Source organism: Ipomoea triloba, chromosome 1 (genome assembly GCF_003576645.1).
Source record: "Ipomoea triloba cultivar NCNSP0323 chromosome 1, ASM357664v1".
NCBI lineage: Eukaryota > Viridiplantae > Streptophyta > Magnoliopsida > Solanales > Convolvulaceae > Ipomoea > Ipomoea triloba.
This window is the reverse complement of record NC_044916.1, coordinates 25,887,412-25,908,440: the sequence shown is the minus strand read 5'-3', so window position 1 is coordinate 25,908,440 and position 21,029 is coordinate 25,887,412. Positions and strand designations below refer to the sequence as shown.

Below are 21,029 nucleotides of genomic sequence, written 5' to 3'. Positions count from 1 at the left end.
TGAGGAGGACCTTGATTGACCCACGGGTGGCTTTAAGTGCCCTTGCCCAGTGGTCGTTATATTATATTGTTAGAGCGAGGTCTATTCGCCGTTATGTCGTCATGTTGGGATAAGGAGAGGTGCCCACGGGAAGGCTTGAGTGCCACGGCCCGGGGTTGGGATAAGGGAGGAACCTACGGGAGGGCTGGAGTGCCATGGCCTGAGGTTGTACACTCTTACTATATGAAACTAAGGAAGTTTTAAAGACGAGAAAAGAGTTATTTTGTAACGTCTTTGAGAAAGAAATGATTTTGTCTTACGAGACGAGTGGATGTTGTTTCACTAAATGTTTTCAAACCTTTGTCTACTTTTGAGTGACATCGGATTTCCTTACTTAGCCGTCGCGCTAACTGCACTTCAATGTGTTTCTTATCAGTTGCAGATTAGTGTGGGCCCCTGTAGCCGATGAGCTCGGGATAGAAGGGAAGTACAGGTTGAGGTCTACTCTTTGATGTAGACAGGGATTGTTATTAATGTTGTAAGTTTAGCCTGTGCACTTAGAGTGGAGTTTGTCAAAGAGGTGATAGAATTCACTCTAGGTGTGGCGGTAGCACCCGGTTTTCTGTTGATATGATGTAAGCTTCCGCAGCGTTTTATTATGGATTTTGTAATAAATGTAAGAGTTGAAAATTGGGGTGTTACACATGTGGCACTCCTAATTACCACATGGTTAGTTCATTAATGGTGTGTCATAAGAGGTATGGGAATGTTGCACTTGTTTCTTAAACATCAAGCAAAACTCACCATCATCCCCTCTCTCATCTCCCATAATTTCGAAAATCATAAGGAAAAAGAAGAAGAAAGAAAAACTTAGTCTTCTACTTTGTGATCAAGAACTCCCTAAGCATCTCTTCAACTCAAGTGCTCTAGTATAGGTAAGGCTTGGGTTTTGTTCGGTTAAATACTTCCTAGAACCTAAGTGTAAACTAAAGGTTCATGAAAATGTTGTTATTATGGTGATTTTGTTTAGGATCTTTGGTGAAAGGTTCGAAGGAGGAAATCATCAACTTCTACGGTTTTAAAATCTTCTAAAGAGGTAAGGAATCCCTTAAGTAGGCTTAGTCACTTGAAGGTGATCAAATGCTAGTAAATTATGTGACTAGGAATTTTATATGAAAATATTTTGTGTTAGGATTATGGATCTACAAGTTGGCTCAAAAGACTATACTTTGATTTTTGGAAAATTTTAGTATGCATGTTCATAGTTACTTTATGCATGTATATGTTGTGTTAGGGCCATATATGCTTATACATGTGAAAATGGTGGAAGATCGGGTCATTACAACCCCGTTCGTGCGGCCCGAAGGGGGCAGAATCGGATGGACGCGGCAGTGGACGCGCGTCCACCGCACGCCCATCACGGGAGAGCCTTCGGCGTCACGGCCGAAAGGCCGGACGCAACCACGGACGCGCGTCCGCTGCGCGTCCGTGGCGTCCAGACTTCGGCGAGAAATGCCGAAGCAGCGGACACACGCGTCCGCTGTGCGTCCGCAGCTGCGGCCAACCGCGAGTCCGCGCGACGCGGACTCGTTTTCGACCGAACTGTTCCCCGATGTTTTTATTCCCGAGTGTTATGATGTTTGGAAGGCCTACGGGCAACCGAGTAAATTTTTGAAAGCTCGAATACTATTTTTTGTAAATTATATTTATTAACTTGGAGAAAAATTGTGTTTAAGAAATAATTGTGGCTCTTGTCACTCGGATTTTCATGGTGGAAAATCATTAACCAATATGTGTATTTTGGAAACACAATTGAACAAGTATGATTGTTTTGAGTCATCATGTGAATATGCTAATTAAACTCGAGGAAAATAAAGAATCATGTTTGCAACCCTTAATTTCTGGAATAAGGTGGGGACCTGCGGGAAGGCTTAAATGCCACAGCCCGGGGTTGGAATAAGGGTGGACCTACGGGAGGGCTGGAGTGCCATGGCCCGAGGTTGGGATAAGGAGACCTGCGGGAAGGCTGGAAATGCCACGGCCCGAGGTTTGTATGATCAAATTCATACTGCAGAGCGAAGTCTATTCGCTGAGAAGAGAGAAAGTTATTGAAATGTTTTTGTATGATCAGTTCATACTGCAGAGCGAAGTCTATTCGCTGAGAAGAGAGAAAGTTATTGAAATGTTTTTGTATGATCAATTCATACTGCAGAGCGAAGTCTATTCGCTGAGAAGAGAAGGAGTTATGAAATTATTGAGACATTTGACCTGCGGGAGGCATGAGTGCCGCGGCCCGAGGTTCTTGAAACCATTCTAAGATTACACTATATCTATCCAACAAGGAATTAAGTGATTTTACTACTTATAAAATCTAGTTACTCCGTAACTAGATCGCAGAATAAAATGTCGTAAGTCCTGATCAGTAAAGTGTGCGTATTGTGAAACTCACTTTTGAATTAAATGTTGGAATTCTCGGGAATGGAAGTATTATGTGCCGATGTCACTTATATACTATATTGTACTGTTTTGTTGTTCATCTGATTGCAGGTAGAATGCGACCGTTGGGTAAAGTTTACATTTTCTGAATATTATGTTGTTTTTGAAACCTTTGTTTACTTTCGAGTGACAATAGATTTCCTTACTTAGCCGTCGTGCTAACTACACTTCATTGCGTCCTTTATCAGATGGAAACTAGTGTGGGCTCCTGGAGCCCAGCGGACTCAGACCCCTCTGAGTTCGAGTTCCCCGTGCTTGACTATGATGATTACACCCATTATCTACTTGACGGAGACCCGTACGCCCCGGGCTACGCACCAGATCCGCCTGCATTGACTTGTACTCCTGAGCCTACTCCCGCTACTGTCTCACCGGTGGTACCAGTTTGGTCCCCCGTCCCCGTCGAGCCGATGTGTCCTTTCGACGCCCTCCAAGCCAGCTATGGGTTCTACCCCATAGAGATCCTACCCGGTAGCAACCCTCTCGAGTTTGTGGTCCACTATCCTTACCCGTGGGATCCGAGTCCCCCGGACTACCACGACGAGTGGATGATGTATATGAACACGTGCCGGTTTCTAGACCACATCATGTGGTTTGAGGGTGAGTGGCACGTTGTTTGGGGCACCTACACGGGCCCAGTGTACCACTCGTTAGACTAGGTAGTGTCTAGAGTGGGGAGTGCAGTCAGTTCTTTTGTGTACATATCTTTTGTAGCGGTGCCAGTTCTAGAATGACTATCAAGGCCGGGTCTAACTAAACTCTTTTGGTGGGTTGTATCTTAAACCTTGGTTCTTTTGGTAGCTCGTTTAGCTACACTTAATCAATGCCATGAAAATGCACTTTATTTTGATGGTTATGTTGATATTGTGCAGTATCCTTATCTTTAGCCTGTGCATCTAGAATGAATCCTATCTGAATGTGATTGGGTTTAGTCTAGGTGTGGCGGTAACTACTCCGGTCGTTCGGTATAGCCGAGTCGGGGTGTTACAGGAAGATTTTGTTTATATATATATATAGATATATAGATTATAACAATGTACTAATACTAATGCATAACAATGTTTTGATGTTATAGGATTTCGTGTTTTAATATTATTGTACTTTTAATATTATGTTATTGTTTTAATTGCTTTAATGTACAATATTTTGGGCGGGAAATAGGATTTCGTTTTGGAGGATTTTGTTTATATATATATATAGATATATAGATATATAGATTATAACAATATACTAATCCTAATGTATAACAATGTTTTGATGTTATAGGATTTCATGGTTTAATATTATAGTACTTTTAATATTATTTTATTGTTTTAATTGTTTTAATGTACAATATTTTGGGCGGGAAATAGGATTTCGTTTTGGAGGATGTTTTTTTTTTATGTATATATCGATATAGATAGATTGTACTTTTAATATTATTTTATTGTTATAATTGTTTTAATGTACAATATTTTGGGCGAGAAATAGGATTTCGTTTTAGAAGATTTTGTTTATATATATATATATATATATATATATATATATATATATATATATATATAGATAGATTATAACAATGTACTAATCCTAATGCATAACAATGTTTTGATGTTATAGGATTTCGTGTTTTAATATTATTGTACTTTTAATATTATTTTATTATTTTAATTGTTTTAATATACAATAATTTGGGCGGGAAATAGGATTTCGTTTTGGAGGATTTTGTTTATATATATATATATATATATATATATATATATATATATATATATATATNCTCTTAATATCGATAAAGAAAAGAAAAAAGGAAAACAACATTGTTTGTAAAAAAATGTAAAAAAAAAAAAAAAAAAAGGATTTGAGTGCCTAGAGGGTGTGTGCAGAACACGCGCCATGTGCGCTCAACGCGAAGCCATGCAGCCCTTTTCTCTCTCATCCTGGTCCCACAAAAAATCAATTCTCCAGCAAATTCAATTTTTTTATCTCTGCCAAGGACCTTGTAGTCCAGTGGCATCAAACCCGCCTCAGTGTGGGCAATGTTGACTCTTGTGCTTCAATAGGTTGAGAAAGTAGTTATGAACAGATACTGCATTCTAATAGAGTTAGTAGTATTCAAAAGAAAATTTATTATCTCTCCTCTCTCTTCCAAATCATCATCTTACACATCCATGTCATCCAAAAAACCAAAAAAAAAAAACTACTATTGGCGTCACTTTAACTACCATGTCAACAGAGAATGGGTAAACATGTTATTTTTGGTTTAATGGCATGATTTTGTGTTGTTTATAGATCTAATTGTAATTTTTTTGAATTGAATGGTCTAATTGCAATTTCACATATAGTTCAATGATCTATTTGACCCTTATTTCAAATTTATATTTCCAACTACATAATATTTTATCAAAATATATTGTTTCTAGTAAAGTTAAAATCATTATTGATCTTTTTAATTTGTGACATCAAAATCATTGTCAATTGTATAACCTCTTCATATAAAAGATTTGTGATATAGACATCGTGAAAAACAGGTCCCAATTCTCAAGCGTCCATAAACTCAAAAATTCGATTGAAAAGTTTTTCTTCCCATCTCTACGTTGCCACTATCTTTGGGGATAATATCACTTGGATCCTTGAGGTTTCTGATAGTAACACTTAGACCCTTTATCATTTCAAAATTTACACTATGCCCCATTTATCTCAATCTCTTTGTCCTTACTAAAAAATAATTCATGATAAATTTTTGAGAGTTCAACAACATAAACAAGCTCATCGCAAAAAAAAAAAAAAAAAGAAAAATAGATAGATGTTTCCTTGTTTTGATTAAAAAAATAGATAGATGTTTCTTAAAAAAATAAAAATATAATCTAATATTCATAATATTTCCAATAGAAAGCTCAGGGGTCTAAGTGCAATTATCCCTTATCCTCAAGTGATATCTAGCATAGCAATGATCTAAGCAAAGAAGAAAAAGACTAAAGTANTAAAAAGCATATATGCATGCACCAATCTCTTCATCTCTAATTGTGTTTGAAAGTGAAAAAGAACAAAAACTATCCAATTTTGCATTTAGCTGACCTAAGACTCATTAATTTTGCTAATCGCAAACATGAAGACAAGCCAACACTTGCAACCATCATAACTTTACTTTGATTCAACATCAAGATATCTACGTCAAACATAAATAATTAGAGTACGTACGTGCTTATCAATTATTGGTTATTTCTCTATAAAGTTCAAATTAGAAATCTTATTCAAGCAAATTCAAATTTCTTTAATATTTGTCATTGAGGTTGCTAATCAATTAAAGGTTCGTTTAGGTGGTTTAGAAACTCAAAAAAAAAAAAAGGAAAATACTTTTTAAAAATGATTTATTTTCTAAAAATAAAATCATTCATAGATGTTTTGTTGGAAGTCAAACAATTGTATTTTTCTATTTGATTGAAAGTCAGAAAATAATTTTTTTAAAACTTAATTCCTTTTTTAAAAAAATGACAAATTTATATAAAAAATATTTCTTATAAAATATTTTTTATTTTAGCAAGTTTATGATGACGGCGGGAGTTAAGAAAGAGATGAAGATAACTCCATTATAAAGGAAAAAATGTTGGCTACAGCTAAAAGTGGACGATGCCATTTTATGGACTCATGTCCAGGTGCGAACATGGAATTTGTGGACTTATAACAATTATATTGTGCATTTTTAAAAGATTTATAGTTCATTTTTTTATTATTGATTATATTTTGCACATTTAGAGTTTGTGTTGTGTACTTTTATAATTTCTTAGGTTTACTCTTCAGTTGTACATGTAAGTATCATAAAATGCACTTTGTGTCTTTGTGTGGTGCACTTAAGAGTTTGCATGCTCATACCTAGGTGTGAGTTCGCATATGAGAATAAGCTCTCGAGCAAAAAGTGAGGATTGATATGATCTATCCATTTGGGCATATCAACCGTTGATCTGAGCTAGGGTTGTTGATAATAAGAACATTCCGTAAAAAGTGAGAATTGATCATAACCATCTATATATCATGATTTATCAATGGTTGATAATTTTAGTTAAAAAAAAACATGGTCAACTTTATAATTACTATAAAAAGTTAATTTTAGAAATGGTCCATTGACTAATTAACCTTTACAAATTTTTATCCTTGACTTTCAATTTGATCATAATTGGTCGTCTGACTATTGACTTTGTTCCAGATTTGGTCATCTGATGAAATATTCGTTTAATAGGCGTTAAATTTAAGGGTAAAAATGTAAAAATGTAAAAATTAGGTAGCAGAATCGCCTATTCAGATTTGCATATTTAATTAAGGGTGTTGAAAGAAATGATATAATCGTCTCAAATTTAAAGTAGAGACTTATCGATAGCTTGATCAAAATTGACTTATGTATCAACTTGTTCTTCTCATTTCCACCAATAATGAATCTAGTATATAAAGTTTATGAACCAAATTTGTCCATCTCAGTAACAAGCCAATTTTTATATTTTTATCCCTTAAATTTAACACTTACTAAATGAATATTTAATTAGAGGACCAAAATCAAGACCACTTATGGTCAAATTTAAAATTGAGAATAAAAATTGATAAATGTCAATAGTCAAATGATCATTATTGGAATTAAATCTTATTGTAAATTTTTATGTTTGTAATATTTATAAAACTCACCTTGCATCTTTTCCTTATTTTAATTGAAATAAGTGGATTAGATCAATAATCACTTTTTAACCCAGCGTGAAAGAGTAAGAGAGATTTAGAATGTCTTTCAGATAACAAATTATCTATTTTGTTAAAATAAAATTTAAATNTAAAAAGCATATATGCATGCACCAATCTCTTCATCTCTAATTGTGTTTGAAAGTGAAAAAGAACAAAAACTATCCAATTTTGCATTTAGCTGACCTAAGACTCATTAATTTTGCTAATCGCAAACATGAAGACAAGCCAACACTTGCAACCATCATAACTTTACTTTGATTCAACATCAAGATATCTACGTCAAACATAAATAATTAGAGTACGTACGTGCTTATCAATTATTGGTTATTTCTCTATAAAGTTCAAATTAGAAATCTTATTCAAGCAAATTCAAATTTCTTTAATATTTGTCATTGAGGTTGCTAATCAATTAAAGGTTCGTTTAGGTGGTTTAGAAACTCAAAAAAAAAAAAAGGAAAATACTTTTTAAAAATGATTTATTTTCTAAAAATAAAATCATTCATAGATGTTTTGTTGGAAGTCAAACAATTGTATTTTTCTATTTGATTGAAAGTCAGAAAATAATTTTTTTAAAACTTAATTCCTTTTTTAAAAAAATGACAAATTTATATAAAAAATATTTCTTATAAAATATTTTTTATTTTAGCAAGTTTATGATGACGGCGGGAGTTAAGAAAGAGATGAAGATAACTCCATTATAAAGGAAAAAATGTTGGCTACAGCTAAAAGTGGACGATGCCATTTTATGGACTCATGTCCAGGTGCGAACATGGAATTTGTGGACTTATAACAATTATATTGTGCATTTTTAAAAGATTTATAGTTCATTTTTTTATTATTGATTATATTTTGCACATTTAGAGTTTGTGTTGTGTACTTTTATAATTTCTTAGGTTTACTCTTCAGTTGTACATGTAAGTATCATAAAATGCACTTTGTGTCTTTGTGTGGTGCACTTAAGAGTTTGCATGCTCATACCTAGGTGTGAGTTCGCATATGAGAATAAGCTCTCGAGCAAAAAGTGAGGATTGATATGATCTATCCATTTGGGCATATCAACCGTTGATCTGAGCTAGGGTTGTTGATAATAAGAACATTCCGTAAAAAGTGAGAATTGATCATAACCATCTATATATCATGATTTATCAATGGTTGATAATTTTAGTTAAAAAAAAACATGGTCAACTTTATAATTACTATAAAAAGTTAATTTTAGAAATGGTCCATTGACTAATTAACCTTTACAAATTTTTATCCTTGACTTTCAATTTGATCATAATTGGTCGTCTGACTATTGACTTTGTTCCAGATTTGGTCATCTGATGAAATATTCGTTTAATAGGCGTTAAATTTAAGGGTAAAAATGTAAAAATGTAAAAATTAGGTAGCAGAATCGCCTATTCAGATTTGCATATTTAATTAAGGGTGTTGAAAGAAATGATATAATCGTCTCAAATTTAAAGTAGAGACTTATCGATAGCTTGATCAAAATTGACTTATGTATCAACTTGTTCTTCTCATTTCCACCAATAATGAATCTAGTATATAAAGTTTATGAACCAAATTTGTCCATCTCAGTAACAAGCCAATTTTTATATTTTTATCCCTTAAATTTAACACTTACTAAATGAATATTTAATTAGAGGACCAAAATCAAGACCACTTATGGTCAAATTTAAAATTGAGAATAAAAATTGATAAATGTCAATAGTCAAATGATCATTATTGGAATTAAATCTTATTGTAAATTTTTATGTTTGTAATATTTATAAAACTCACCTTGCATCTTTTCCTTATTTTAATTGAAATAAGTGGATTAGATCAATAATCACTTTTTAACCCAGCGTGAAAGAGTAAGAGAGATTTAGAATGTCTTTCAGATAACAAATTATCTATTTTGTTAAAATAAAATTTAAATTTACCATAATTAATATTTTTCATTGACTTTATTTCTCTTAATAGTTAAACACTTTAATAATTCTTGAAAATCATTTTACAAATTTCTAAAAAAAAACCTTAAATTCGTCTATAAGAATTAATTAAAATATTTAAACAATAGTATTAAATTAAACAAAAAATTGAAGTAAAGTGATAAATTCAACCCAATCCCTAGACAATGAGAGGATTGAAGAGAACACGAGAACATCCTCAATCACCCATTAAAAAAAGGTGCAAAACCACTACTAACTAAAGACCAAAGTAGAGTCTTTAAGAGGGATCCATTGTCTTATTTTTGACTACTTGCTTTTAGATAATTATATTATATATTTATATGTATTATTGAAGAATACAATGTTGTAAAAATGAAACCACTTTATAAACATTCAAGAGTTTTGATCACGTGCCATCACGTTCCATTTGTATTAGAGTAAATTCATTAGTATTGATTTTTCACCAATTCTCTTCGGCATCCTCTCTCTTCCATGTCATCTTCTATCTCATCCAAGTAAGCATAATAATCAAGAAAATATCCTAATGGGATTACTCTTAGTAATTAAACTAATACTCCGTATAATTTAATTTAGGCTTAAGTGTCATTTCGCACCATAAACTATATTGGATTATTCATGTCACACCTTGAACTTTCATAACGTTCATTTCGATACACAAACCATTAATTTTTTTTCATCTAGCATTTTTTACAAGTTACCAGGTTACTATGAGGACATGACACATGTAATTAGCTTATGTGGATCTTCTTTTTAAGTCAACCCATATTATAAATTTTTTTATTATTTTGGCTACTGCCAGTAGCTAAATGCCTAAATATAAGATTTTTTTTTAACGGTTCCGGTACTGGTTGTTGTGTTGGAAAAGATTTAGGGTGTGTTTGGTAGTCCGAAAAATAATTTCTGGAAATCATTTTTCGGGCTTTTGGTGTTTGGCAGTGCCTGGAAAATGCAGTCAACGGAAAACAATTTGCGTTAACCAAGGAAAATGAGGCCATTTTTTTGGAAAATGACTTCCGGATTTTTTTTCCGGAAGTCATTTTCCGAACTTGGCTTCAACAATTTTTTTTTGACCAAAATGGCCACATCTTTTACTTTTTAAAAGAAATATTATTATTTTATATATCATTATTATTATTTTATATTTTAAAAAATAATTAAAATGTAAAATTATACAATTTAATTCCATTTTCCAAAAAATTAACCAAACACACAAAGACAGTTTTCCAGAATGCAACCAAACACCAGAAATAAAACTGTTTTCCGGAAAATGACTCATTTTCCAGAAGTCATTTTCCTGCTTTCCAAACACACCCTTAGAAGAAAACCAAAAAAAAAAAAAATTTAAACAAAAAAAAAAATTCAAGTCAGCATAGACTTCTTTTTAAGTCAACCCATATTATAATTTTTATTATTATTATTTTGCTATTGCCAGTAGCTAAATGCCTAAATATAAGAATTTTTTTTTTTTTTTTACGGTTCCGGTACCTGTTTTGTGCTGGAAATGATTTAGAAGAAAACAAAAAAAAAAGTCCAAGTCAGCATAGATTACCTATAACTTGTAAGTAACCTGTAAAAAGTGCTAGATGAAAAAAATTAATGGTTTGTGTATCGAAATAGACCTTATGAAAGTTCAATCTGTGGCATGAATAATCCAATATAGTTCATGGTGCGGGATGACACTTTAGCCTTTAATTTACAATTTTCGATGACTCTTTATTTTTAGAAAAGATGGGAGAGAAACACATAATGAAACAAATTGACCTGGGTATATGCAAATTAATAAGTACACAGTAGAATAAAGGTAAAATAGTAAAAAGGAATAATTGTAATGATATTTCATGAATTAATGCCAAAGTACTACAAATGATATTCTGTAAAAGAATAAGATATGATTTGTGTAGGAACATTTATACAAGGAAAACTTCAACAAACTTCCTAAAATAGTGAGCAGGCCGCAAGAGCAAGTTAAGGTCCACGTGGTGGGCAGCGTGACTAAGTCAAAGCCTACCCATTCGGTCCCCGAGGGCCGAGGCAATAATGGCTAGTGGCCCCCGGAGCCCTTTCTCTCTACTCAAGTTGTGGACTCTTGGCCTTGTGTCATGAACTCTTGGGCCTTGGGTCATGACTCTTCTTGGGCCACCCGAATCATCTTCTTGTGTCCGGCCCAAACTTCTCAAACCTAAATTCATATTCTTAAGTCATTTCCAATATCTCCGTCAACACCCATCCTACAAAATTTGCTCAATAACCAAAATCCACAAGCCCCTAGAATGGCATAGGGAAACATTGGTACAATATGATGGTCTATTTTGCTCCGATAGACATGTTCTACATGAACTAACCATTCCTTCTTTTCAGATGGTACTTTATTAATTAATGCTATAAATTATTTTCACTATAAAAAATTAATGAAAATAAAAATTACTAAGACTTCTATCTCAAATTAAATGTGTTGGTAATTAATCAAAATACCTACACATTTCTGTTAATTTACCTATAATTTTTTTCTCAATAGATTTAATTTTTCTTATAATACTATTTTCATTCATATTATAATCTAGAACACCATTGCATGAGTTAGGAGGACTTTATGTTCAAAGAGGCCCAATCAGTTAAATACAGTGGGCTGGTGGTTCATGACACAAAAGTTGAAAGAATTCTATGTTTGATATAATGAGAAAGGACTGTAAATTGTTCAATGAATGCACAAATTTTGGTTAATATATCATCAGGGAAGGAGCAATCCACTGGATTTGAATATATGTCATTTCCCAAAGATCATCTTCAAATTCATCCATGTTAAGTCGAGTATTAGTCAATGACTTTGTGGTCTAGTGTTACAAAATGACTCTCCTAAATGGGAAAATGACTCTCCTAAATGGGAGGTCATATGTTAGCTCATCAGTAGGGGCAGTATTGACTCCTAGTACACATTTGGAGGGTTTTATCAAATTATGATTTACTTGTTTGAGTTTAGCATTAATTAGGTACATTGAATTGATATAGATAATAGTACTAATAATCTATACAAATAATTCCATGTGGGATAAAAATATACAAATGAATAAACAAAATGTGAGTGAATAAGTAACTGAATACACAAACAAGAAGTTTTGGTCAATTATCAGGGAACAGTTCTTCCTTGAGCGAAGGAGCAATCCATTGGATTTGAATATACGTCATTTCCCAAAGATCATCATCTTCCTTCTGCACAAGAATCTCTTTCTCTTTCATGGTGGACACCATTTTCTTGAGCAATTCCGGGATATTATCCTGCAACCTCGACTCCCCATACTCTCCCAAATCAGCCTTCATACAAGTATCCATCCTCCTCAACACCCCCATCCAAAACCCCCTGAAATCCGGGCTCTCTGAGATCAGCTTCAAATACTGCAAATAAACCCCAGTCAACATCTCCATGGAGAGCTTCAGAGTCCCCTCCATCCCCCTCGTCTCCTTCTCCGCGTTCTCCCGCTTCGAATACTCCAGCATCTTCTCGTGCAGGTCGTCCACCATCGCGAAGATCACGAGCTTGAAGCAGTTGACAATGTTGGAGGGCGTAAACCCTAGGTCTTCGGCTAAGGAGAAGCTTTTCTGTAGGGAGATGACCGCGTGGTTTCTAATTTCTTCTCTTCTTGATAAGCTTGTTTTCCTGAATGCCTCTCCTAGTTTCACGAAACAGGACACCGTGAAATTCGGAGACATGAGCGCTTTGTTTTCCTCGGACGAGGGCCCGCCGGGATCGCTGTAACCGCTTTTGAACCAATTAACTAATAATGTTACAGTGTTTGTCATCAAATCCATGATTTTTATGTTTTTTTCCAGGGGGCTGTTCTTTAGGGCGACAAACCCGAATGCTGTTTCAATGCAGAAAGGGTAATTTAGCCTGGAAATGTGAGCCCCGTCGGACATTAGGTTGATCACGGCCTCGACTTTCTGATCATACATTTCCGGGTGGCGCCCCGTGATGGCTAACAAATGTAGGACAGATTTCCAGCCCAGGACGGTTTGGAGATTCGCGGGGTACTCGTTCATGATTATGGTTACAGAGTGGACTATGAACTCAGAGCATGTGTCCAGGATTTCCTTTTCGAGTTTCCACATGAGGTTTATGGATTTGAAGATGAGTTCTTCAGGGGCTTTGTCAGCCTGGAATGAGGACAGGAGTTTGAGGCAGATTTTCATGAGAGAAACAATGGCTTTTTCTGCAAATGGGATGGGTGAGAAGAGAGGGTATTGGGCGACATCTAGGAGGTATTCATGGTAGTAAGGCCAAAAAGTAGGGAGTCTATTAATATTGGCTGAGGCAATTGCCACAATTAAATCCCAGCAAAACCCTACAGTTTCTTCCTCTTCAATTGCAGTGCTGAATTTCTGGCCTTTCCCTGCTGCAGAGTATATGAGGGAACGCCCTAGATTTTGGACTGTATCTTCAGGGAGAGATGAACTTGTGTTGAAAATGCTGCCTATGCGGCATTGGCTGATGATTTTTAAGTTGTTCTCGAATTCGCTCACACCCATGTTTAGAGACTCTTCTACATTATCCATTGACAAGAACTGTGAGAATCTCCCAGCTACTCCACAAGGGTGGCGCTTTCGCCCGAATTTCGAGTCCTGGCTGGCTGAAATAGACGTCGAAGCAGACCTTTCGTGGCGGGTTTTAGCCTCGGGCTCAACCACGGATTGTGGGAGCAGTTTTAGCTTCTTGAGCTTCAGGAGACAGTCGACGATCGTCCTCCATCCGCCTCTGATGAAGTTCTTGAAGTTGTTGGCTATGGTGAAAACCGCCAGAGTAGCCATTCGGGGCTTCATGTCGTTGCTGAAAGCGTATAGTGTTTCTTCTGCGGACGCGTAGGGGTTCAAGAGTGTTGTGAATTTGCAGAAAGTGCAGACGAGCTCATCCAGGGTGTCGTCTAGGCCGTACTGGCAAATCCTGGCAATTGAAAACAATGCTTCAATGCATTCATGGAGGACTTCTTCCTCATCCGCCTGTTCGAAAATGGCTGCTAAAGTAGCAACTGAAGGGCCTGCAATCGAAGCGAACAGATCCCTGCCTAGACGACGATCGAAATCACACATTATGTAGGGATTCATACGCTTGGATCGGTTGATTAGCTGAATCCATTGATTCGGGCTCATTTCTTGAGGAGTTCCAGCGGAATCAAAGAGGATTGCATTGGCAGAAATGGACTGGAAAAGCTCAGAGAGGTATTCCCTGGGGAGATCCTGACCTGAATTGATTGCTCTGTTGTTTCTGATGAATTCATCTTCTGTCATCTTCTTCTTCACCTGGGGATTGTGCTGATCCGTGTTGAGCATAATCACAGAATAACACAGGATAAAAACCGCATCTTTGCTGTAAAAGATTTCAGAAGATTGCTGCTCATAGAATCTCTCAGCAAATGCTTCAAGAACCCTCTGAATCTTCTGGGATTCTCCAGGCAGCCTGAAAGATTCCAGGTAAGTTCTCAGGGCATTATCCAATACCATTCCAGTGAATTCAAACGTGTCTGTGAACTCTTTCAGGACTTTAAGGTGGAAATCCTCAGGATCTCCAAGGAAATCCCCAATGGCAGTCTTGTCTAGTTTTGGTGTGTATCTGAAAAACATAGCATAAGCTTTAGGATCAGAACTATTTGACACCAAACCCGAATGTTTCAAGTACTCCAACCCCTTCTTCTCGTCGCGGCTAAAATGGTCACCAGCAATCAAAATCTTCCTCTTCTGAGCCTTCCTAACCCTCACAAAGTCAATCCACGTATCCAAATCCTCATCCTCTTTCACCCTCTCCTCCCAGAAGGGTCTGTACTCGCCAATCTCGACGGGGTAGGGTCCTGAGGGGGTGTTGTCGCCTTCCCTGTCGATGTTGTCTGCGATGTTGTGGATGATGGTGGATATGCCTTCGAAGGATTGGAGCTGCAAACTGGTGAGAGCTCCACCTGAAGGGTATGCGTGCCTGCATAGGAGCTTTCCTGTGTCCTCAAAAACAGTCCTGAAAGTGGGATCGCAGTCGTAGTTGACGTAGGCTTCCACCACGAATGTGGGCTGCCTGCAGAAGTTTATCAGGCCTTCCACTGCCACTTCTTGGAGGGCTAATGTGTTGGTTGCACCCGCCACTTTGAATAACACGAATGAGAAGAAGGCTTCCAGTTGAAGGCGAACTGACCTGGAAATGGACTGATATATGGTTGAGCATGCAATGTAAAGTATAAATGGTAAGAAAAATTCCAATCTAGTTGGTCAGACTATTAGCTTTGTAATTATAATGTTACAAGTTCAACTTCTAACAAGAGCAATCTATTGCTCTTCTTGATTATGACCAGCGCCTATGAACAATCTAGATTGGTTTACTGTGTGTTCCTTTGCTGACTCCTAGCTGGAGCGGCCTATTAGCCTTCTTGATTTGTGTTGGGTCCCTCCATGTGGAAGGACAAAACACAACAAAACAAAAAAAAACAATATATATATATATATATATATATATATATATATATATATATATATATATATATAAATGTAGTGGGAAGCAACATGCATTCTTTGTCAGCAAATGGAATATTTGGCAGGCATGCATTACTCCACTTTCTTTGGTCTTCTCGGCAGCAGAGAAAGGGAATTTAATTTCCCATTCATTCCACTCATTTTTCGGCCAGAGAGAGAGACACACAGTGAGGCAGTAAACAGAGCAAGAAAACCCATTTTTCTTCTCATTCCATTCGGCAGTCTGCAGCAGAGGGAAGAAACCATTTTCTCTTCTTCATCTTGGCTGCAGCAGAGGGAAGAAACCATTTTCTCTTCTTCATCTTGGTGGCAGCAGAGGGAAGAAACCATTTTCTCTTCTTCATCTTGGTGCCATTTTGTCATGGAGTTTGTTTTCTCTTCTTCATCTTGGTGCCATTTTGTCATGGAGTTTGCCTAAGCTTCTTCATCTTGGTGCCATTTTGTCATGGAGTTTGCCTAAGCTTCTTGGGTTCATCTTAATCAATTCTTTGAGGTCAGCTTGTATTTATTCGTTCATCTTAATCAATTCTTTGAGGTCAGCTTGTATTTATTCTAGGCATCTCTTTGGATAATCTCGTAATATTTGTATTCATTTTTATCCTAGTCTTGGAGATTGAATATTTTGAGTACGAGATATTATTCCTTTTAGCATGTGAATATTATAAGAATGTTTTGGCCTAGGAGTTGTTGTATTTGATGATTTGTGGATGTATGGCTCACGTGGTAGCCTAAAACTTTGTACCCGAGATTTGTGATAGTGGAAATTGTTGTTGTTGGTGGCCCGTGGTTTTTCCCCGTCATTTTGGGGTTTCCACGTAAATCTTGTGTTCCTTGTGTTCATATTTATTTTTGGGCTATTGTGTATTATCTCGTATTTGTGCACCGTGTTGGTCTTGTGTTTTTTTAATTGTCACAGGCAGTGGGATTTTTCCCAACAATTTGATCCGGCCAGCCATGAATAACCTAAGCTTATTTGTCATTCCTTTGCTATCTAGGGTTACAATACTCTACACAAAATTACAGGTTCGACTCCAATCGGAGTGGCCTATTGACCTTTTTAGTTTCAAAAATTCAGCTAGAACAACCTAGGTTGTTTGTTTACTTCATTGTGATCATTTATCGGCCAGGGTCACAAGGCATGACAAATTTGCCCGGTAGCCAAGTTAGTCATTCATTTCCGGTAGTAAGGGAAACCCTAGCCAAATTGGTCAGTCTATCTTAGTAACAACATGATTAGGGGAAACCTAGTCAAATTGGTTAGTCTGTATATTTAGTAATGCATGATTACAACTTCGACTCACCATAGGTGAATTATGCTATACGCATCTTTAGATAATGGTTGCGGGTTTTCTTATACAGTAAAAAGAAAAATTGTAGGATGAATATGAGCTTACCTGCGAAGGAAGTGATAGATGTTCAAGACAGTGCTGCAAATCATGGATAAAACGAGGGGCCTGGAGCACGATCCGTAGTGAATGAGGTGGTGGAACAGGTCATCCTGGATCATCCTCAACAGCTTGGGGTGCATGCCGATGCTGTCGCCGCTCAACTCGATGGCGGAATTGATCAAAACCAGGGAGAAAAGCTGAATGCTCTCGTCCGCGGTCTGGTACGTCACCCCGTCGGATTCCACCACTTCCACCACGTTCAACAACGAGCACAGGAAATGGAAGATATCAACCGCCGCCCTGATCCCGTACCCGGAATCGTCTAGCGCGCTGTCCTCCGTGTCCGACTCCGAATTCTCCCAGTCCGTCACCTCCACCTCCGGCAGCCGCGAGTACACTATGTGCACCAGCTCGTGCATCGTGAACCTGGCGCTGCGCTGCAGCAAATCGCCCCGGCTCGCAGACTGCTGCACCACCTGGAAGCACGAGTTCACGACCATGCACACCGCCTGGTCAGTCAGCCAGATCGACGCCGAGTGTGCCATGATCGCCGTCAACACCTGATCAAAGACTTTTTAATGAATTGATTGATCCACAACCAATAATACAACAAATTTACAATATTCTAAGAATAATATTGTTTATAGGAATGGCAACGGGGCGGGGCGGGGGNAGCTTCTTGGGTTCATCTTAATCAATTCTTTGAGGTCAGCTTGTATTTATTCTAGGCATCTCTTTGGATAATCTCGTAATATTTGTATTCATTTTTATCCTAGTCTTGGAGATTGAATATTTTGAGTACGAGATATTATTCCTTTTAGCATGTGAATATTATAAGAATGTTTTGGCCTAGGAGTTGTTGTATTTGATGATTTGTGGATGTATGGCTCACGTGGTAGCCTAAAACTTTGTACCCGAGATTTGTGATAGTGGAAATTGTTGTTGTTGGTGGCCCGTGGTTTTTCCCCGTCATTTTGGGGTTTCCACGTAAATCTTGTGTTCCTTGTGTTCATATTTATTTTTGGGCTATTGTGTATTATCTCGTATTTGTGCACCGTGTTGGTCTTGTGTTTTTTTAATTGTCACAGGCAGTGGGATTTTTCCCAACAATTTGATCCGGCCAGCCATGAATAACCTAAGCTTATTTGTCATTCCTTTGCTATCTAGGGTTACAATACTCTACACAAAATTACAGGTTCGACTCCAATCGGAGTGGCCTATTGACCTTTTTAGTTTCAAAAATTCAGCTAGAACAACCTAGGTTGTTTGTTTACTTCATTGTGATCATTTATCGGCCAGGGTCACAAGGCATGACAAATTTGCCCGGTAGCCAAGTTAGTCATTCATTTCCGGTAGTAAGGGAAACCCTAGCCAAATTGGTCAGTCTATCTTAGTAACAACATGATTAGGGGAAACCTAGTCAAATTGGTTAGTCTGTATATTTAGTAATGCATGATTACAACTTCGACTCACCATAGGTGAATTATGCTATACGCATCTTTAGATAATGGTTGCGGGTTTTCTTATACAGTAAAAAGAAAAATTGTAGGATGAATATGAGCTTACCTGCGAAGGAAGTGATAGATGTTCAAGACAGTGCTGCAAATCATGGATAAAACGAGGGGCCTGGAGCACGATCCGTAGTGAATGAGGTGGTGGAACAGGTCATCCTGGATCATCCTCAACAGCTTGGGGTGCATGCCGATGCTGTCGCCGCTCAACTCGATGGCGGAATTGATCAAAACCAGGGAGAAAAGCTGAATGCTCTCGTCCGCGGTCTGGTACGTCACCCCGTCGGATTCCACCACTTCCACCACGTTCAACAACGAGCACAGGAAATGGAAGATATCAACCGCCGCCCTGATCCCGTACCCGGAATCGTCTAGCGCGCTGTCCTCCGTGTCCGACTCCGAATTCTCCCAGTCCGTCACCTCCACCTCCGGCAGCCGCGAGTACACTATGTGCACCAGCTCGTGCATCGTGAACCTGGCGCTGCGCTGCAGCAAATCGCCCCGGCTCGCAGACTGCTGCACCACCTGGAAGCACGAGTTCACGACCATGCACACCGCCTGGTCAGTCAGCCAGATCGACGCCGAGTGTGCCATGATCGCCGTCAACACCTGATCAAAGACTTTTTAATGAATTGATTGATCCACAACCAATAATACAACAAATTTACAATATTCTAAGAATAATATTGTTTATAGGAATGGCAACGGGGCGGGGCGGGGGTCCCCGTCCCCGCTCCCCAGACCCCGCCCCCGTCCCCGGCGGGGATTTAAAAAAATTCCCCGTCCCCGTCCCCGCGGGGAATTTGGCGCGGGGAATCCCCATCCCCGTTAACCCTATAGTCAAATTTTAAATTTTCAATCCTAAATATAAAATATAAATAGTCCAAATGTTAGAATGTTTTAAAGTTCGAATCTAAAATCTCAAATCAACATGATTACATAAAAAAATATAGTAAAAACTAAAAATACAATTAAAACAATTCCTTTAAAATAGATACAGTTACATTTAGTTCATTAATTAATATTTCATATAAACAAACAGTATAATTTCTTATATATAAAAAAAAACAAACAGTATATAACTAATGGACTTAATAATTAATATATATATATATATATATATATATATATATATATATATATATATATTGTTTGTTTTATGTATGTCTGTATACTGTGTGTGTATATATATATATATTAATTAATTATTAAGTGTGTATATTGTTTGTTTTATGTATGTCTGTATACTGCGTGTGTATATATATATATATATTAATTAATTATTAAGTGTGTATATTGTTTGTTTTATGTATGTCTGTATACAGTGTCTATATATATATATATATATATATATATATATATATATATATATATATATATATTTTTTTTTTTTTTTAAATTCGGGGACGGGGCGGGACGGGGAGGGGTATCCCCGTCCCCGGCGGGGAATTCTAAAAACTCCCCGTACACGTCCCCGATCCCCGCAAAACTTCCCCATCCCCGTCCCCGTCCCCGTGCCATCCCTAATTGTTTACATATGATGTATAAGGATTTGTAGTCGTACAAAGATCTCTTAGACCTGCAATATCTTCATCATAACAGCGTCTTCGGAGACGGGGTCGGTCTTCTCGAGGCGACAGCTGGTGATGGCGGCGACGGAGGAGTTAATGGCCTCCCTAACGCCGGGGGTTTTGTGGTCGAAGATTTCGAGCTTGAGGATCTTGAAGACGGAGGAGAGGGCCAGGCCGGTGGCGGCTGCGGGGGCCTCGTCGTTCTGGATGACGTCGAGAAATGGCAATAGGTAGAGCGAGGGGTCGAGGTTGCGCCATTCTTGTTGGGGGTTGAAGATGAGGGCTCGGAGGGATTTGAGGGACTGGGAGATCGGGGTGTCGTAGCATTCCTCCGCCGCGAAGTAGTGGCCCCCGTCAGAGGAGCGGCGGAGGACGGCGAGAACGGCGCCGACCTCCGTGTTTAGCATGCATGAGATTCCGAGCTCTTTTCTCCTTAGTCTCGTCATGCTTGGCTTCAGACTTTGGAAGTGAGATACAGAGAAGTTTATTGTTATTAAGTTACAAAATCAGTTGATGTTAGTTGGTGTGTGGGAATGACGGTTTTACCCCTGGCTGAGGGGTGGAATTAGTATGAGATTGGAGGGTACAAATGGAATTAAAGTCTTTAATTAGAGACGCCAGTTAGCCCCCAAGTTATAGCCGAAAACAATGGGAAAAGATGTTGTTAGGGAAATATTCAACTCTCTGATTTTAACCATACAAAAACCTTTTTGTAATAAATACACAAAAGCTATACACCTCTGTCTGATGACTCTGATCTAATGTAAGACAAATGTGACTCTGTGTTTCTTTACTCTGACTTTTGACCCAAGTCAGAAATATTACATTAAAATGAACATTTAAAACATCATTTTTAATTAAATATAAACACAATTAATTAGATTTGGATTTGTTTATATACCTAAACTAACAAGTTGTAGGCAAATA

The 21,029-nt window shown here is 37.3% G+C and overlaps 2 protein-coding genes across 2 annotated transcripts; one reads left to right on the top strand and one right to left on the bottom strand.

The window, feature by feature from the left end:
* Window positions 1–1,039: 1,039 nt before the first annotated feature.
* On the top strand, window positions 1,040–3,331 carry LOC115995825. The gene is made up of 2 exons (XM_031234979.1): window positions 1,040–1,075; window positions 2,664–3,331. Exon 2 carries the CDS (start codon window positions 2,664–2,666, stop codon window positions 3,132–3,134), a length of 471 nt encoding a protein of 156 aa, XP_031090839.1. The 5' UTR covers window positions 1,040–1,075; the 3' UTR covers window positions 3,135–3,331.
* Window positions 3,332–12,248: 8,917 nt separating this feature from the next.
* On the bottom strand, window positions 12,249–20,548 carry LOC116011210 (ARF guanine-nucleotide exchange factor GNL2-like). Its single transcript, XM_031250744.1, has 3 exons — window positions 20,111–20,548; window positions 18,587–19,140; window positions 12,249–15,297 (listed from the first exon to the last, which is right to left on the bottom strand). Exons 1-3 carry the CDS (start codon window positions 20,546–20,548, stop codon window positions 12,249–12,251), a joined length of 4,041 nt encoding a protein of 1,346 aa, XP_031106604.1.
* Between the last annotated feature and the right edge of the window lie 481 nt (window positions 20,549–21,029).